General features: G+C 40.3%; 1 protein-coding gene across 1 annotated transcript in view; it reads left to right on the top strand.

The window, feature by feature from the left end:
- The window catches only part of ankmy2a (ankyrin repeat and MYND domain containing 2a), a 203303-nt gene that overhangs the window by 124704 nt on the left and 59087 nt on the right, over positions 1 to 19512 (top strand). The window contains exons 4-5 of the mRNA XM_076281231.1: positions 8872 to 8970; positions 10857 to 11017. Coding sequence (XP_076137346.1) covers positions 8872 to 8970; positions 10857 to 11017 — 260 coding nt within the window. The remainder of the gene's footprint in view (positions 1 to 8871; positions 8971 to 10856; positions 11018 to 19512) is intronic.

Below are 19512 nucleotides of genomic sequence, written 5' to 3'. Positions count from 1 at the left end.
CTGCTGAACTCTCTGCTTGGCCCCCACATAGCTGCTTGCAGCTATTTATGTCAGTAATTCCATTCAAAAAGTGAAACTTGTATATTATATTCATTCATTACACACAGACTGATATATTTCAAATATTTATTTATTTTAATTTGGATTATTATAACTCACAACTAATGAAAATCCCAAATTCAGTATCTCATAAAATTAGAATATTACTTAAGACCAATAAAAAAAAGTTTTTTTAGAAATGTTGGCCAACTGAGAAGTATGAGCATGTACAGCACTCAATACTTAGTTGGGGCTCCTTTTGCCTGAATTGCTGCAGCAATGCGGCGTGGCATGGAGTCGATCAGTCTGTGGCACTGCTCAGGTGTTATGAGAGCCCAGGTTGCTCAGATAGTGGCCTTTAGCTCTTCTGCATTGTTGGGTCTGGCGTATCGCATCTTCCTCGTCACAATACCCCATAGATTTTCTATGGGGTTAAGGTCAGGCGAGTTTGCTGGCCAATTAAGAACAGGGATACCATGGTCCTTAAACCAGGTACTGGTAGCTTTGGCACTGTGTGCAGGTGCCAAGTCCTGTTGGAAAATGAAATCTGCATCTCCATAAAGTTGGTCAGCAGCAGGAAGCATGAAGTGCTCTAAAACTTCCTAGTAGACAGCTGCGTTTACCTTGGACCTCAGAAAACACAGTGGACCAACACCAGCATATGACAAGGCACCCCAAACCATCACTGACTGTGGAAACTTTACACTGGACTTCAAGCAACGTTGATTCTGTGCCTCTCCTCTCTTCCTCCAGACTCTGGGACCTTGATTTCCAAAGGAAATGCAAAATTTACTTTCATCAGAGAACATAACTTTGGACCACTCAGCAGCAGTCCAGTCCTTTTTGTCTTTAGCCCAGGCGAGGCGCTTCTGACGCTGTCTCTTGTTCAAGAGTGGCTTGACTCAATGAATGTGACCTCAGAAACCCATGTCTTGCATACGTCTGTGTAGTGTTGCACGGTGTATCGATACTATAAAGTTATCACGATGCCTTCAAGCCAAAAAACAATACGATTTCCTATGTTTTTGTCTTTCCCAATTTATCATTCAGCGCATATTGGAATTTTCCCTCCACAGGTACACGTCCGTAAATTAGGGAATGCAATTGCACCCACGGGGGCGGTTCAGCGAAAAGAAGGGGTGTGTTTTGGCGCAAATCGAAATTTTGCAGTTTCAGAAAACAATTCCGCCACAGACCAGGAACATCCTGGTCTAAAGTCAGTGGCGCAAATTCAGATGCTATTTTAAGGGTGCATGCATGGCCACAGGCCTGCAGGAATTAATGCTATGCACACCGATCTACAGGCATCCCCATGCACACACGGAAACATTCAAAGCCTTGATAATATTTGTCCGTTTCCCGGTTTTGTTCGTGCATTGGTCACCTAAAAACTAGCCTTTATAGTCTACATGCATTATCTTTACAGCAACAATGCCTAATTACGACCTATTCATTTGGACAACTTTATACACACTGCAAAAAAATAATTCTAGCCAAGTGTTATTGATCTTATATTAAGATTAAAAAATCTATTTGGTCTTGTTTTTAGTATGAAAAGACTTACCTAGCGCCCTCTCAAAAGATCATTTTGACTTAATTTAAGAAGACTTTAACTTATTTTAAGGAGTCTTATCAAGACAAATTTGCTTGTTTTTAGGACAAGTTTGCTTAACGCACTGGCAGACAAATTTGCTTGTTTTCAAGATGAGATGTCTTAAAATAAGTCAATTTTGTTTTAAATTAAGTCAAATGATTTCACAAGAAAGCGCTGGGTAAGTCTCTTTATACTGAAAACAATACCAACTAGTTTTTTTTTTTTATCTTGATATAAGATTAATAACACTTGGTTAGATTTTGTTAGATAAGCAGTTTTTGCAGTGCATCCCTATAAAGGCTAAAGTTACCTAGTTGTGTATGGCTTTAAACATTGTATGCGCTTTAACATCAGCCTAAGCATTATTCCAGCAGTGCTAAGGTTTTGACAAGCACCACAATTTTGCCTACCTTGTTGTTGCCCATCTGAAATAACTCCTAGCTTTGCTTTGTTCCCTCCATCCTTTCTTGTTTTCAAAAAAAACATTTTATATCCATGATGGCCTTGAAGTCTTGAGTTAGTGAATTGGCTTAAATCAGCTTATTATGTGCTGATAACCAGCAACCATAGATTGTAAAATACTGTAGTTGCTGCGTCCGTGCATTGTTATTCTCTCTCCTGCTCAAACAAAAGTTGTGCGTGCATTAAGTTGATGATAACGTGTTTACAAACTCTACTTTACAGATTATTGTAAATAGCCTACTGTCATGCAGTTAATGGGATACTGTGCAGAGTTGGAAAGCTAGGTCAACTTGGTGTGAATACACACAGAGGAAATAGTTTCTCGTTGTTGAGTTGTCTGATGGTAAGGTGCGGCCGGAGTAGGCTACACCTGCAGGCGCGCTTGCTTGGCCATAATGTAGCGTGTGCTTCACAACGCACATTTTGCTCTTCTCATCTATACAGACGCAGTAGTTCACATTTCTGCAAACCATACATAATTACAAGGAAAAATATTACCACAAGAGGGAAATCATTGTGGTGTCCATTAAAATGTAAAAAAAACAGGCATAAATCTAGCGTATAAATTTCCATGAATCATGGCTGTGTTAATGACATAAATTAGGAAATATTAGAGGACTTAAGGAGACGTGATGTTGAACTGGATGCCGATGCCATTTAACCCAAATGTCCCAGAAGCAGCACGGGAGAGGAGAGCTTATCTGACAGAAGAGCTGCATCGTCTATAGTGAGGTAATGTTAGATTACATTGCAAAAATATCACCATGCATTCATAACCTCATGATTCAGTGAGAGTGATCCCAAAACATCGGAAAGTATGTCTTTGTGACATTTCTGTATTACATTTTGTCAAGAAGAAAAATCAATAGCACACTGTTCCCAACTGGACAGTCATTATAGTGCTGTGAACCACTCCTGGCTGCGCCTGGCAAATTTGCCATTATAATAGCAATCCGGTATGGAACAAGCACGCCTGTTGTTAAAGGGAATGTGAGATGACACTCTGATTGGTTTATTGCACATTATGCCCAAACCACACTATGGGCTGTATTTTGGGTCACCAGCGCATGGCGTAAAGTTCGTTATTCACCCGCGCAAAGTTGAATTCGGTATTTTGCACATTTATTTTTTAAGCATTGCGCCCAGGGGTGTGGCAATTAACAACCTAGGGAGGGGACTAGCGCATTGTCTAAAAATCGCAATCATACACCACCTAAACCTGGTCAGAAGTCAATGGCGAGTTGTTCATATGCTATTTTAAGAGCGCATGTCAACAGTCATATTGGTAGGTGCACGCACCATCCTTCTATCATTCATGAACGCACACCAGCGGCACACCAGCGGCAAGTTTCACTTTGCCAATGAGTTCAAATAGACGAGTGCAAATGCGTGAAGGCTATGCTAGGTTTTAGTAAAGCATGGTTTAAGAATGACTATTCCATACGGTCTCGCAAGCAGCCTCCTTCAAATGCGCCGTTGAATGCCAAAATACCTATGCATTTATTTCACATATCGCGCGTTGCGCCGTTAAAGGGAATGACAGATGTCATTCTCATTGGTTTAAAATGATGTTACGCCCCAAACACACCCATATGACTGATTAAAAGACCTAGGAACACCTTGTTACGCCATGTGCTCCACTTTTGATAGCGAAACCCCTCCCAATGTGAACTGGACATCCTACTAAATTTGAATAGACTTTTGACGAGTGACGATGCACTTTAGAATGTCATGATAGGGCCCTATGACTACCATTACTACATACCATGACTAATGTAGCTACTTCATACCACCCCATTTTAGATTTGCGTCGGGCGCAACAGTCATTTATCCCGCCGGTAAAATAGCAACAGCGCCCAAGATCCGCCCACAAAGCTACTTGCGCTTTGCGTTTGATACTTGCGTTTCAGATCGTTAAAATAGAGCCACAAGACAGTATCCTTTGTTTTTATCTCTTTAGTATCAAGGAGAGTGGCAACCTTCTTTTCTACCTTTTACCAAATATAATTACTATTAGAGACGAAGCATGACTTACTGGAAAAGTTGCCTTTTAACTCATTGAGTGCCAAAAACGTAATATTACGTTTTTAGCTTTTTTTTAAATTACGAAACTAGACACCAGGGCTCCGAACCGGTTCAAGGAACGAAAACCGAAAACGAAAGGAATTTTACGGAATTTTACGAGGAGCGGAAACGGAAACGAAAACAAAATGGTCTTCAACTGTTCCGGAACAGAAACGTTATTCTGAAATCCACAAAACCGGTTAATAACGTTTTTTTTTCGTTCTCTATATAACAGCCTAATAATTTGATTTCTCCAGTTTGAAAAAAAAAAAACGAATAAATGGACCTTTGGTCCAAATGTGTATATTTTGTCTTGCTGTTGTAATGTAGCCTAACCTATCCGTCTGCCACTTCGGATCTTAGGCCAGCTCGTAGCGTAGGCTACTGAAACTGATTTGGAAATTGTTTGTAGCCTATGCGTAATAGCCTATTTTGCCTGTCCACGCCTTGTCGTTTTAAAGTCGGGATTTAAAATGTTTGCGCAATTATAGCCTATTGTATGTAGAAGAGTTAAACGGGAAATTTGAGATAGGCCTTGTCAGCAACAGACATGTTCGTTTATAAACAGGGTTGGAATTATAGCGCAAGCCTTTGAAGATCTCCATATGGATAAAACTTAGGCTACAACCAGGTAAGGAGTTTAGCACGTATCCAGAAATATTTTTATAAGAAATTATTTATAGGCATAGGTTAGGCCTACAGTAAGTCTGTAGGCTATGGGATGGATAGCCCATCTGAATGTTTTTGGATGCCGCCTGTGATTCTTTCCTTCTTTCTCTGATTGCCTACATTCTGTAAAGCGCCATGATACATGTGTTATGTTTTGGCGCTCTATAAGCACAATAAATTGAAAATTGAATTGAATTTATTATTTTTGGGCATAGCTACGGTATAGGCTAAATCAAGGGGAAATAATGAGTATGTCTATTCTAAGGTAAAGTCCACAAAAATAGACTTGATAGGCCCGCCAAACACTGCCGGAACTTTAAGAACGATGATATTTTGCGTTCCGAACCGGTTCAGGACTGATATGTTGGTGGCGGAACGCATGCAAGAACGAAAACGTTAAACATAGGCCTACCTGAACCGTTCGGAACGGAACGTTTGAAAAATAATTTTGTTTTCAAGCCCTGCTAGACACTCTAACACACCTTATATGTGATTTTGGGAACTCTGTGGTGAATGGAAATGAAATATATGACGATTGAAAACTCATGAAAACTCACAATCTGGACATTTTATCATAACTCGGTTGCCGCTTTGGGTCGAATCAGTGACGCATGCACGTCAGGTCAAAACCATGCCATTTTCGTGGGTCTATCACTAGGTGGCAGTCTCGCCAGGTCTCGCTGATCACTTCCCGGAAAGTTTACACAAGTAAGTAACAGGCAAGACTTCATATTTCATGAAAGACGTTGTATCTCCATTTCTAGAAAAATACAGCGATTTTGATGACCCACCGAGAGCTTAAAGTCTCACCTTTTAATTGAGCCATTGTATGTGTTCATAGCTATAACACAGAATATGCTGTGGCTGTACAAAAATCATCAACAATGGTCTAGATTGCTGGCACTCTAGGACAAAGCTCCCGAAAACAGCTTGGCATTCAGTGAGTTAAAGGGGTGATAGAATTTAAAACCGAGTTTACCTTGGCATAGTTCAATAACAGTAGTTTGTGGGTAAAATGGACATACCTCCCAAAATCCCATTGTCACCTCCTTCATATGCAAATCTCACAACTTTAGAAGCCATCTACACTCTGTTGGATACAAATGTATCCGACGCACTTTCGTTATGATTTGCCCTACCTTCCACATTAGACCATCGGATCAGCATATCCTAAGTGGAGCAATTTGGATCTGCTGGAGACCCCGAACTCATTTTGCTCCGTAGCCGTATCGGACGAATGTGGACTGTGTGTCTGTAGTGTGTTGCGGAACCATCTGAAAAGAGATGATGTACAAGCCCATGTTCCCTTCCCTGATTCGTTGTGCTCGTTTCACGTGATTATGGCCATGCTACTTTGTTTTCGAGAAGTAGCCTACATTTATTCATTTGACAGCCATACAGTGAATGGCAACAGATTATATGCAATTTAAAGACGCTAGGCTATTATATAGCCTAACTGTGTAGGCTATATGACAAATAAATCCCTCTTGATCATTAGAAGCACTATGTAGGCTATGTTCTATAATGTCCATTACACAAGGTAGGCTATTTTATTCGCTTGGCGTTAGTCGACAAATCTACCCGGCATTCTGTGTAAACTATGCCTATTCCACTGCATTAGCGTGCACTGCATTTGAGGTAACTTTCATAAATCCGTATTTTGCGGTTACATAGCACATATAGTGATTGTATACAAGCTAAAAGTAGCACACACATTGCCACTGCAAACTAAACTGAGCACGTATTGAATCGAGCACGTGGTAGGGTGGCACAGTTCACAAAACCCATGGTTCGGTTCGTATCATGGTTTTAGGGTCACGATTTTCGGTTCTGTTTGGTTCTTGTTATAATTTTTTTCTTCTAATCATATTATACTTCAGCATATGATATATAGCAGAATAATCCACCATTTAGGCTACAGTATTAGAAATAGTTAAGCTTATATCATGTAATCATGCACAAACTGAAAGAATTTCACTTGACTTTAAGCACATCATTGAGACCATCTCTGAGGAAAGTTGAGATTTTGATACAGCAAGAGTGAAGACATTGATGATTTCAACACCTTTTTTAAATTTATTTGGCAAAAATGTATTACCATCTACAGGAACGCCTGTGCCTTTTTAGCATAAGAAGATTGACTGAAATATTACGGTATATTTTATTTCTATACTTAGCGTAGCCAAGCTATGCAAGATTGTAGCTTCAAGCTTCTAGGCTACCACATAACAGCGACAAGCCCTGTTATGCGCAATTTCTCTCCTGTCTGCCAAATTTGAACGCTCCTGTAGTTTCTCTCAACATGGCTATTTGCTCACTGAAACTGAACGTTAGATCTTCCATGTGATCTTCCAACACACATTTTAATGATATTTTGTTTTTGAGGGCTTTTGAGATCTGAGGTTATTACCTTTAGTGTTGTCATGATACTAAAATTATGACTTCGATACGATACCTGCCATAAATATCTCGATGCTCGATACTGAAACGATACCACGGCGAAATCCTAAAATATCTGGAAAAGAAATGAGCAGACCTCCATGACAAACATTACCAGTAGTAGCCTACAAACCGAATATTAAACAGATCGTTTGCAAGTTATGGTAATGTTATACTAGCGTAAACATTGCGCTTTCATCACGTTAGCACACTGATCAGTCGTTATGTCTCGTTAAAATTCATTGATGAAGGAACGTTCGCTTTATCCCAGAAAACCATACTCGTTTCAGTTAGGCTAGACTAAAACTGAAGAGATTAACTTGGCACTAATCATGTAGTGGTGTTTTCTATTGCCTATTTGTTAACCTGTTGTTTTTTGAACTCTTTAAACATTTTGGGATATTGGGTGTTGGGTCTGCGAGTTGCTTAGCCAAGTTCTATGCGTAGCCTACTGCTTTTGAATGACAATCGGGCCTCTGTGTACCTGATGGCTTGCCTTCACTATCCGAGATTCACTTCACCTTTTGTTTTATCCACAAGCCGAGGACTGTCGGAAAGAACTATGTTGACGTTGGCTGCACACTCACTCGCTCAGAGCTGCCTGCTTGACACGCCCATTTGCCTAGATGCGTACAAGGAGCCTGGAGAGTGGGAGCAGTCCACACAGACACAGAACGTTATTATTTTAATAAAGTATCGATTCTAAAAACGTTGTAAAATGGTATCGTTTTTTGCGAGAAGGCAACATGATATCTTTCTAGTATCGATACACCGTGCAACACTAATTACCTTACAGTAAAATTAATTATCATTAGCCTACTACACATCTCCCCTGCACACATGAGAGTTTGTCAGAGCCGTGCCACTGGAGGAGGGGCTGCTGTAGCCTACTCCCCTTAATTATAGCATGTGTCATAAAATAAACGCTGCTTTGTTAATTCGTAATGTTAATTTGTTAATGTGTAAGGCGTGCAGCATCATCAAAGACTGTTCTCACCCCAACCACAGACTGTTCTCCCCACTACCCTCAGGGAGGCGTTACAGGTCTCTCCGCACCCGAACCAGCAGGTTCAGAGGAAGCTTCTTTCCTGCGGCTGTCACCTTACTGAACTCTAACTCTGCATCCCGGTGACAACCAATCAACTAAGCCCCCAAACCCCCCTGCCCTGCCCGATGCCTCCTTGCCTGTGCCTGTTGAGGTGTCCACGACTTGGCAACCTTGACAGGGACACCATACACTCATAAAAGCCCTTCTAGGGGCAAATTAGCATTAGCTATAAACATGATAATATCGGTAGGAACGCTCGCTTTACCACTTCTGAAAAAGTGTGCTCACACTCTATAGCCCGGATATGGTTCTGAAACTAGCAGCCTACAAGTTTTGTTTTCCTTACAGATTTCATAAATGACTAGAGTGGTATCAGTTAAGTGTACAAATTACCAGATATCTGTAGTTCAATATTTGATGATTGCCTGTGTGTGTGCATCATTCTCATAAATGACTATCTAAATTCTTATCTGAAACTATAGCCTGCATAATAACCATGTACAACTCTGCCATAGTATGCTTTAATTAACTATTTATGACTCATGCTTTAATGCAGGTAAAACCGATATCACCTGGATGATGCTGGATGCTGGGGCTGAGACGGATGTGGTGAATTCTGTGGGGAGGACAGCAGCGCAAATGGCTGCTTTTGTTGGTATGGAAGTTGAATTGATCACTTGATCTTTAGGTAGATGTAAATAAGAGGACTTTCATCAGTTAAGGACAAGGGGCAGCAACCTTTACTTTCTAAAAAGCCATTTTTGGCCAGAAAGGGAACAAAATCCCAGGGCCTTCACAAGGAACTGCACTGTTTGGCTTGCAGGACAGCAGCAGAAGATACAGAGTGTTTTTGTGTTTTATGTCATAGTGATTATTTCTTCTTCTTCTTCTGTGTGAAATAAAATTTGCTCCACTTCAAACTGAATCTGAAAATACAAAATATTCATTTGAATTGCTGAATTTGAGCAATTGTATTGAAAAAACAAATTTGAATACTTTATTTTGAAATTGAATTAATTTATTTGGAACTGAATTCCAGTCAACTTGAAATTGAATATAATATTTTTAAATTGAACTCATTTGCTCTGATTAAATTATCCTCACTGAAAAATTCACTCCACACACTTCCACATTCAGTTCTTACAGTTTCAGGCTGGGAAATTAAATTTCAGTCTACTGAGACACAACATCTGGTAATTGAGGAAGTGCAACAGTAGACAGTAAATCTTTTTGGAGATCTCCAAAACGGTGTCCCTAACCTCCTCTTTTTCTGCCACAGATGACGCTGTCCTTTTAGACAAGTCCCCCACTCGGCGACCCAAACTGGACAGTTATCAGAAAGCTATTTTCCTATTCAAGTGAATGTGGAGGCATACAAGAAGGGGTGGGATATGTGTAGAGACCTCTGCCATACAAACTAACCCCATGCATTTCTATGGTGGATTCTTTGAGTGCTGTGTCTCATTAGAAAGTCTCTGACGGTGTGTATTGTAGTGATTGGGATGTTGGAGTAGTTAAATACAGTAAATATTTTTCACGTCTGTTCAACTGTGCAAAGTACAAAGAGGGACATTTTCAGTGAGGATAATTACCAATCCGAGCAAATGAGTTCAATTTCAAAATATTATGGGTAACACTTTACGATAAGGGTACATTAATTATCATGAATTCATGCATGAATTAATTCATGATTTATGCCTTACTTCATGCATTTATATCTTATGTATCATCAGGAATTTACATGACTTTATAGTCTCTCATTAATGACCTCATGCATGAACAACACATCAACTAAAGCATTAGGTACGGTGGGTCCATCATTATGATTTATGATTTCTTAAGCATGATCATCATGATTACATGAATGTCAGGTTTATTACTCATGAGTTCATCATGTTTGTGGCCCCTCAACTAAAGTGTGAACAATGGCATGTGTTTAGAGAACCGCACAAGTTGTGTTCAAATCAGAATTTGAGTAGTGATGAATACATTTTTGGCAGGGGTCCGTGCTCAGTGTCTCTCTCAAAAAGGTTGAAGACCCCTGCTTTAGAATGTCATGTTGATCAGCTACAGACAACGAGTGGCAGACAGCGTGATGTCACTTATAGACTATCAGAGATTGAGTTACATTGTTGCAAATTTCTCAAACGATGATGCATCATTCCACAAAATGGTTTACCTTCAGTATCAGGAAGTTATTCAATAAGCTTAACATTAAACATAGCCTTAATTCTAAACAGCTGTTAGGCTTATGTCATTTTGATCTACCTGTGGCCATGTAATTGGGCTACGGGTTTTCCATGTTTGAACGGGCACTGCACTAGTTGCTCAACTCAGCAGTTCGGTTGAAAATGTTCAGATTCAGTTTGAAGTGGAACAAGTTTTACTCCATAATTCTGTTGCTATTTCTAGCTCATTTTTAAAATGTGTAAAACTCTTTGAATATACGTAATACTCTCCGAGACGTAACAACAAATAATCTAGCTGTTGAACATCTCTTACTCCTCACTTTCTTTATTTTTGTTCTGTCATCCCTTGTAGGACAACATGACTGTGTCACTGTCATCAATAACTTCTTTTCTCGTGCAAGACTGGATTATTACACCAAACCACAAGGTTTAGAGAAGGAGCCCAAGTTACCCCCAAAACTAGCTGGCCCCCTCCATAAGATCATTATGAGCACCAATCTAAACCCTGTTAAGGTAACTAAGAAGAGCCCATGGTAACTGACAAAAAGGTTTATTAGGTTGATCATGCATAATATCATAATCTATCTATTAATGAAAGGAACGTCTGTGTGTGTGTGTTTGTGTGTTTGTTATTTGCATATGTCTCAAACCGTTCATCTGACTGATTTCAATCTTGCTGGGCCCTATCATGACATTGTAAAGTGCATCGTCACTCGTCAAAAGCTTATTCAAATTTAGTAGGATGTCCAGTCCACATTGGGAGGGGTTTTGTTATCAAACGTCGAGCGCATGGCGCAACAAGGTGTTCCTAGGTTTTTTAATCAGTCATATGGGTGTGTTTGGGGCGTAACATCATTTAAACTAGAGATGTCCGATAATATCGGCCCATCGATATTATCGGCCCGATATTAGCATAAAAATGTATTATCTGTTAATATCGTTATCGGATTTTTTTTGCCTTAAAACCGATAAAATAATGCTTGCGTTACACCCAAATAGTGCTATGCGCTCCTGAAGCGTTTACCGGCGCACAGATGATGACCTCATCAAGCTGCGTCTTGAAGCATACAAACAAGCGTGGATGGCTGCAGTAACGAACTTGCTCGCTCTGTTTCAACATTATGTCTGTGGTTTGGAATTGGCCATGGCCGTCGTAGCCCCTTGAGTTGGCCGTGACGCCCCTTTGAAAATCAGAGGTTTACAGGCCACGGTGGCCTTGGTGCCCCCTTCTTTAAATGTTCTGCTTTGCATCCTACTAATAGCGATATATATTTAGCCTATGGCCAAATTACGCAGTGGAGAAAGTGACAGCGCAAGAAAGTGCGTCCAAATTAACCCATTCTTCTCAGTTGAACTACTCGCGAAGTAGCCTACTTATCACACAGACATCACAAGTATCACATGAAAGAGCTTTTTCTCAACTTTTAAACGATGTTAGCCGCTAATTGCTGTGGTGAACGGTTCGCGAGAAAAGTAAATAATATCATTCAATCATAAATTCTACTGAAGGTTTTGCGTCCATCTCCCTACCCATTCATCTCGGTGGAATACTTCAGAACCCTTCGTTTAACATGACAAACCATATATCAGAATAAACAGCAGACCTTACCGAACAGAAAGGTGTAAATCAGTCCCCTGTAGGCTACAGTTAGCCGTTCCAGACTAATCCCGTTTTGAATTTGCAGTAAATTTCAACATACATGGATGTCTCCAAATTTGGGATTAAGTTTTACACTGTGTTTAAATTGTTCCACATTTCATAACGGGCCAAATACAAAACAAATATTACAAATGTCGCCTAGATATCGGTAAATCAGAGGACAGCTGACTGTAAGAGTTTGTGAAAGTAGCCTTAATGATCACAAAATGCTAAGCATACATCTAGGCTATTTGAGTTTCTTAAAGCTGAGCTGTGCTTAAATTGTTCAATACATGATTTCATAACAGGCCAAATATAAAATAAATGTTAAATATAGCCTAGATATCTGAAAATATTAGATGATCAGATGATTTACAGTTATATGTAATATGTCATGTTTTATGTTTTTGTATACAGTGATGCAGGTCTACTGCAATGAATACAACTTTGATCATTTTTATAGCCTACTACTGTATAGTTAACTTTGGCCTTGGTGCCCTGACATGTGGCCTTTGTGCCCCCCACCAAATATGCCCAACTGAAGGCCAAGTGGCCTTGCCCCTAAAATGGTGAAATTCCAAGCCTGATTGTGGGTATGGCCCGTTATGTACTTCACCTCAAGCCTGAAGTATTTTTTGTAGCTCAAACAAATGTTTTCAAAATTGTGCAGTATAGTTGCTTGCCACATTGTAATTGACTCATATTTGTGCATTCATTCAATTAAGGTGATTGAGTTTTAGTTAAAGAAACAGTTCATGAAGCATCCTACAAATGCAGGCTGATTTAACACAGAAAAAGGGTAGCCTGTCATACACTATGCCTGTTATTTTAGTTGGCTTTACATTCTGCTATGTTGCACATAGTTGTTCAGGTACAATGTTTTATCATTTGTGAAAAAGTCAAATTTGCCCTATTTGTTGTGGGCATTGTCAAGATTATCTCAGGGAGAGTGTAATCCAAACTGTTGTTTGAGACAATTAAAAAATAAAAAATAAACATGGCACTTTTTCCCTAAATTAAGTTGAAGTATTTTTCTTATTTTGCACAGACAATGTTAACATTTGGAAAGCCTTGTTGCATTCAAGAATGCATCCAGTGGGGCATCACAATAACATTAAGCATGTTGTGTTAATTCCACAACAGGAGATAAATGATGTTACCTAAATTAGTTTTGAGGAAAAATAACCCACATATCGACATCGGTATCGGCTGATATCGGAATCGAAATTTGAGAGTTGGACAATATCGGCATATCGGATATCGGCAAAAAAGCCAATATCGGACATCCCTAATTTAAACCAATGAGAATGACATCTGTCATTCCCTTTAACGGCGCAAAGCGCGATATGTCAAATAAATGCATCGGTATTTTGGCATTCAACGGCGCATTTGAAGGAGGCTGCTTGCGAGACCGTATGGGAGTAGTCATTCCACTAAACCATGCTTTACTAAAAGCTAGCATAGCCTTCACACATTTGCACTCGTCTATTATTTGAACTCATTGGCAAAGTGAAACTAACTTCACCAAGGTGTCAGTCAACGACAAGACAGTTATATGCAGTTACTTTCACTATTGACTGACAATGGGTTACCATCGAAAACATAGGCTGGAAAAAGCAACACTTACCCTAATATTGCTCAAATGACTAAACAAAACAACATTTATCCTGCAGAGGAGTTGCTTATATCTTGTGACAGTGCATCTTCAGCTGTGCTCCATACATGTCTCGCCTCTCCCCTAATCACTTTTAACCGTCATTACCAATTTGCAAATGATGGTGAATAACTACTCATCATGAGATGTACAGATCATGAGATGTACAGATATTTAGTAATATCTTTATTCTAATTATGTTTCCCATTGTAATTGTGCAATTTGTAATGTTTGGCATGGATGTGCGCTGTGCGTTCATGAATGATAGAAGGATGGTGGGTGCACCTGCCAATATGACTGTTGACAATGCTCTCTTAAAATAACATAAACAACTCACCATTGACTTCTGACCAGGTGTACAATAGCGATTTTTAGACAATGCGCCAGGCCATTCCCTAGGTTGTTAATTGCCACACCCCTGGGCGCATTGTTTAAAAAATAATTGTGCAAAATACCGAATTAAACTTTGCGCGGGTGGAAATCGTGTTTTACGTCAGTGTGCAAAATACAGCCCGCTAGGTGTCTTCCTAAGATACAAGTGAGTGCAGTGCCATCTTTGACATTGTTTGAATAAGAAATGCAAAAGATATTGTGGGCGACTCAAAGCTTTGGTCGCCGAGAGGCTAAGTAGGGGAGACTAACTTGCCCGACGCGCTGTCCAATAATTTCCAGTATAGCTTCCAAGAAAGTTAAGTTCCTTTATTGTAGTAAAATCGGCATCTTGATAATATCCAACACAGTTCAATGTCTATCAATTCATAAACGTCAATAAATCCAGAAGTAAAATCCACAAGTTTCATGTAGTCCACAACAGCAATAATTCCATTCAACAGCTTAATATATCAAATGCAGTCAGCAAAAAGTAAGGCTTCCCCCATCACACCCTCTCTGTTCATTCACAAAACTCAAGTGAGCAGGTGATATTATGATTCTTGCCGCCACTAACACCATGTGACCCAATTACCGTGAGTAACCACAGGTGCACAACACAGACGTCATCTGACCCCAATAGATATTGTTAAAAGAAGCTTTATTGGCTTTAGCCGCTGTAGCCACTCCCCTTCTCACACGGCGCAGCACTGAATAATTGCACGCAGGTAGAAAGTCACGTCATACAAACTAGATGTACCGCAAACCAGTACAAAATATGACCGCTGCTCAGTCCTGCATATTCTCTTCACAAAAATGTGTGAGTGAGAGTGTGCACGGGACAAGGACTCAAGGAGAGTCTGTGTTAAGGTAGGCCTACTTCTATACTCTGGTAGAGTTGCACGTAGCTCTACAATGCAAGAGATATGAAATTATTATTTAGCCTATTTATTTATGCATCAACCTAAGGCAGGAGGTGTGTGTTGCTTTTATCGAACGTTCTATCAAATATATTTTTTATTGATATTGATTACATGTCTATCGCAATATGTTATTGTTTTATCGTCCAGCCCTAGTGTGCGTGTGCCTGCTTGCCTGCATGTGTGTGTTTTTATGCGTTTGTCTGTGTGTGTGTGTGTGTGTGTGTGTGTGTGTGTGTGTGTGTTTATGTGTGTGTGTGTTTGTGTGTGTGCGTGCATGTGGGTGTGTTTGTGCATCCGTGCGGGTGTGTTTGTGCATGCGTGCGTGCGTGAACATATTTGTGTTTATGTGTGTGTTTTAATGTGTGTGTTCATGTGTGTGTTCATGTTTCAGGGGTCCCAATGATTTAATGTTTATATGTTCAAGATTTTTTGGATGTTATTTCTCTGACATTTACTAACTTTAACTGACTATATTACATTTAGGCCTGTCACGATAACAAATTTTGCTGGACGATAAATTGTCTCAGAAATTATTGCGATAAGCGATAATATTGTCGTTCTGAGAATTTTCCTCGGGAAGAGGAAGACGGCCCACTTGTTGTGTTTTTTTCCCCAACTGGGAAAACTGCAGCGGATGATTGTGTTTTAGATGCATATGCATGTTTGTTGTGTTGCCGCTTTTAATTGCGACTGTTTTCCAACAAATGCGACACACCGACTCGCACGCGTTCAGTGGTTCACCACGGGCATTCGGTTTAAATCCGAAATGCTCCCACACTGCAGCTGTCGCGTTTGGCTTAGAAACAATTCCATCTTTTTTGTCTTTATTAGGCGTAGCCTATTGGAACTCGCAACTAGCTTTCTCTCTGCCTAGTGCCTACCGGTATACTTCTCATGCGGCTTTTTAGCTGCACTCTGTGGTAGGATACGCAAGTAGTCCCACACACCATGCGACTGACAAGTGACTGACATGAGGGTTCACTCATCGTTACTCTAAGGACCCGAGAGAGGGAGAGAGAGAGACGAGGAAAACAAACAAGCAAATGGCATTTATCACGGCCAGAAAAATTATCGAGCTAATTTTAATTATCATGCGATTAATTGATTTATTGAATATCGCGACAGGCCTAATTACATTGTCTGTAAAAGTTACAGCCCAAGAGGCTCTTTTAAAGAGCCACGGATCTGATTTCATTAAGAATCTGTCAAAAGACTCCAGTGTGACATGGAGACACATGTATAAAAATGACAAGTGACAAACTTAGATGGGAGGCGAGTGTGATTCACTGATATTAATATTAGCTGTGCTAGATAGACTTGCATGCATGTAACAGGCACACTGGGTCATGTCATGTACTGTAAGGAACATGGTACTGCAAATAAACAGAAACAGAAGCCTTTATTACACATTTTAACAGAAAGCAGATTGAAAGCCATTATTCTGTGTATTGGTGTTGCATTAGTCCCGCACATGTCATTTGGTTGTCCTTTTCAACTCACTTTATCATTATAAATCCCATAAAACCTGAGAAAAATCACGACTCCCAATGCATTTTTATGGAGCCGTGAACTGAAGTTGTCGGAGTGTGTCTGCCTGTACGGAGCTACTGGACTGCCATTGGCTTATCTGTGTTTGATGGGCGGGGATCAAATGGAATTGTAGAGTTAGAAATGGCATGGTTAAGGTGTCTTTCAACAGTGGGAGGTGAAGGCCCACATTTTATATGTCTGTGATGGTAGTGTACGGGTAAAGGGATGCTACCATTGGACCATTCTCCCCAGTAAAATTGACAAACCACTTATGGTTCAGTCCGAGCCTATTTGTTTCCCATTTCTAAGTCCACATAGAATAGACAGACTGTAAGGAACTAAATTTGACAAGAAGTCCATTGAACTAGAATATGTACATTTTATGTTAAAAGAAGAAATCCAGCCAATTTTAACACCGAGCTCAATTGAGCATGTTCACAGAATACTGTTGGTAGGACAAATCGTGAAAAAATCATTGCTGTCTGATGTGAGTTAGCCAGCTACCAGCTAAAGCAGCCAAAGTGCATACAAGCTGTGCTATGAGGGCATGTACTAAACTGTACCTTTGTGCCTCCTAACAGACTCAAAATGTCAAGACAAGTGCTATGAACAGGGTCCTTACATGACACCACTGTGCATGTTCAACCAATAGTTGTGATGGAACATTATACATCCTGTGTTTGTACCCTCTGTCAGTCTACCTGTTTCCCTCCGTTTCTTCCTGTAGCATAAAGTCCATACTAGAGATGCACCGATTGCAATTTTTGGGCCGGTTCCGATTTCTGATTTTTCATAGAGTTTCACCTGCCGATTTTAGCCGATTCCGATTTCATTTCTATCTTTTCTTTAATAGAACATGCTAAAGGAACACGCCACCCAATGTCAGTAGTAATATATGTTCTTACCTTAACTTTCACGAGTTGAGTCATACCTCTCCCGTGTCGGTATGTGCACTCAAAACGCTCTGGTGCGCAGCGTGAATGTGTTAGCATGTTGCTATGCTAGCGGGCTCAGACGTAGCCAGACGTAGAAGTAATCAAAAACATCCACATTTTCCCGATTTAAATACAGTTACACGAGTAGTTGATTACAATGTCTACGGTCAAACAACATGAAACGTGGCAATTTCCCAAGCGAATAAACAGGAGAACTACAATGTGTGGCGCAATAGCACTTGGCAGTACTTCGACCTAGCGTAGTAATATTAATTAACACCTAATTGTAGATCCTATCCACCACAGAGTTTAGAATCCATGCTTGATCGGCCTCCCCCTCCCCTCTGAACGAGAGAGAGGCACACACACACTAGAGATGCGCTGATGGGCTATTATTTCAACCATAACGGCATAGCAAAACTTATCATCCATCCGCCATCCATCAGCACCAACGTTTTTTGACCAATTTTCAAAACCGCACCCGCCCACCATCCGCTGGTTGTTTTAATGTATATGGGTGATGCAGCGCTGCTGACGTGAGGCTAGAAAGCTCTTGCCTGTTCTAGAAAGACTGATCCAATGCAGCAAATATATTAAAAGGCTGAAGTCCTACATTGGCTATGTTGTAGCCTATCCCCAGAATATCAGCAGCAAACTCAGTCTCTGTCTCGCAAAACAGTCTCCAAATAACTCACATCGGCATGTTGCCTATTCTGCCAGCTTGTGCAAATATATCGTCCAAAATGCTTGATTGCATTGCATTCTCCACATTTTTAGCTAAATTTTTTAATGTACCACATCAGCATTTTTGCCAACTACAGTGTGGGACATTCATTTCACAGACTACTAATATAAATGCACTGTTATGGAACATCCATTTTTTTCTTCTCACATCCAATATCCAACTAAAGATATAAGAACAATTTTCATGATACATTTGAACATGCTACCATGGAACATATTTTCATATGTATTGATGAATTTATGGGAGGGTGAGGGAAAAGTGGGAGTAGGCTATCACGCAAACACAGGGGAGGAGAAGTGCTAATAGCGATTAGGTGCTCCACCATATATGAAAACAGCGCACGTCTGTTTTGCGGTGAAAAACTTAAATCCAAATTCCGGTTAAATGCATCAATTAGGCTATAGAAACTTTCAGAGACAGCTGATTCAGTATTCAGAGCATCAGTTTTCTTCATTGTAGGCTACATTGTAGGCAACTTTAACTTTTGTTTGCCTTTCTAATAGGCTATCGTTTGTTCACTTTCATGACATCCACTTCTCAATCTGCTAGGCATAGCCCTAGTCTACGTGCAGTAAATAGTTCTAGTGGAGTGGAGTAGAACTACTAGGGCTACTGTATGTGGCTGCTTGTTGACATCTTATTATCATGTAGACTATGATCGCTAAACTTTGACACTTTTTAATGTCGCAATCAGTTATCTCCATTCAGCTGCGCTTGTGGTTCAGCTGTGGGCACGCAATTAGCGGTAGGAATGGACGGTGATGAGCGATGTTTACGTAGCCTATGAAGTGACAGCTTTGTAAATTCCACGCAATATGGCAAAGCACAGCGTTAGCTGCATTGAAAAACTCAGTAGCCTATTAGCGCTTTCTGTGTAGCCCTACGTCCAGCCCTGAGTGTTGGCCTGGTTGCTAGCTTCTTCAAACTTTGCAAACTCAGCTGGGTGTTACAATTGCAGCAGGCGAGTGCATTTGACCGGCATAAAATCGGCATGTCTCAGACTGACCGGCCGGTCGCCGGTCATGGCCGATCACGTGAAAATCGGCCAATTCCGGTCACCAGACCTATCGGTGCATCTCTAGTCCATACCAAAGTTGAACTCATGCCTTTTCCCATTTCCACAGAGACCAAACGTGAAGTTTATGTCCAAAATAATGATTCAACATTCAGCATTGCAATGTTTATATATTAATATTAATGACTGTAACAACAT

The sequence above is a fragment of the Alosa pseudoharengus genome, unplaced genomic scaffold (genome assembly GCF_046254945.1).
Source record: "Alosa pseudoharengus isolate Yale_2024_CS ecotype anadromous, Long Island Sound unplaced genomic scaffold, YU_APseudo_1.1 YU_APseudo_1.1_scf_12, whole genome shotgun sequence".
In the NCBI taxonomy this organism is placed as follows: domain Eukaryota; kingdom Metazoa; phylum Chordata; class Actinopteri; order Clupeiformes; family Clupeidae; genus Alosa; species Alosa pseudoharengus.
Note: the sequence above shows the minus strand (reverse complement) of the source record. Positions and strands in the feature narration are given on the sequence as shown.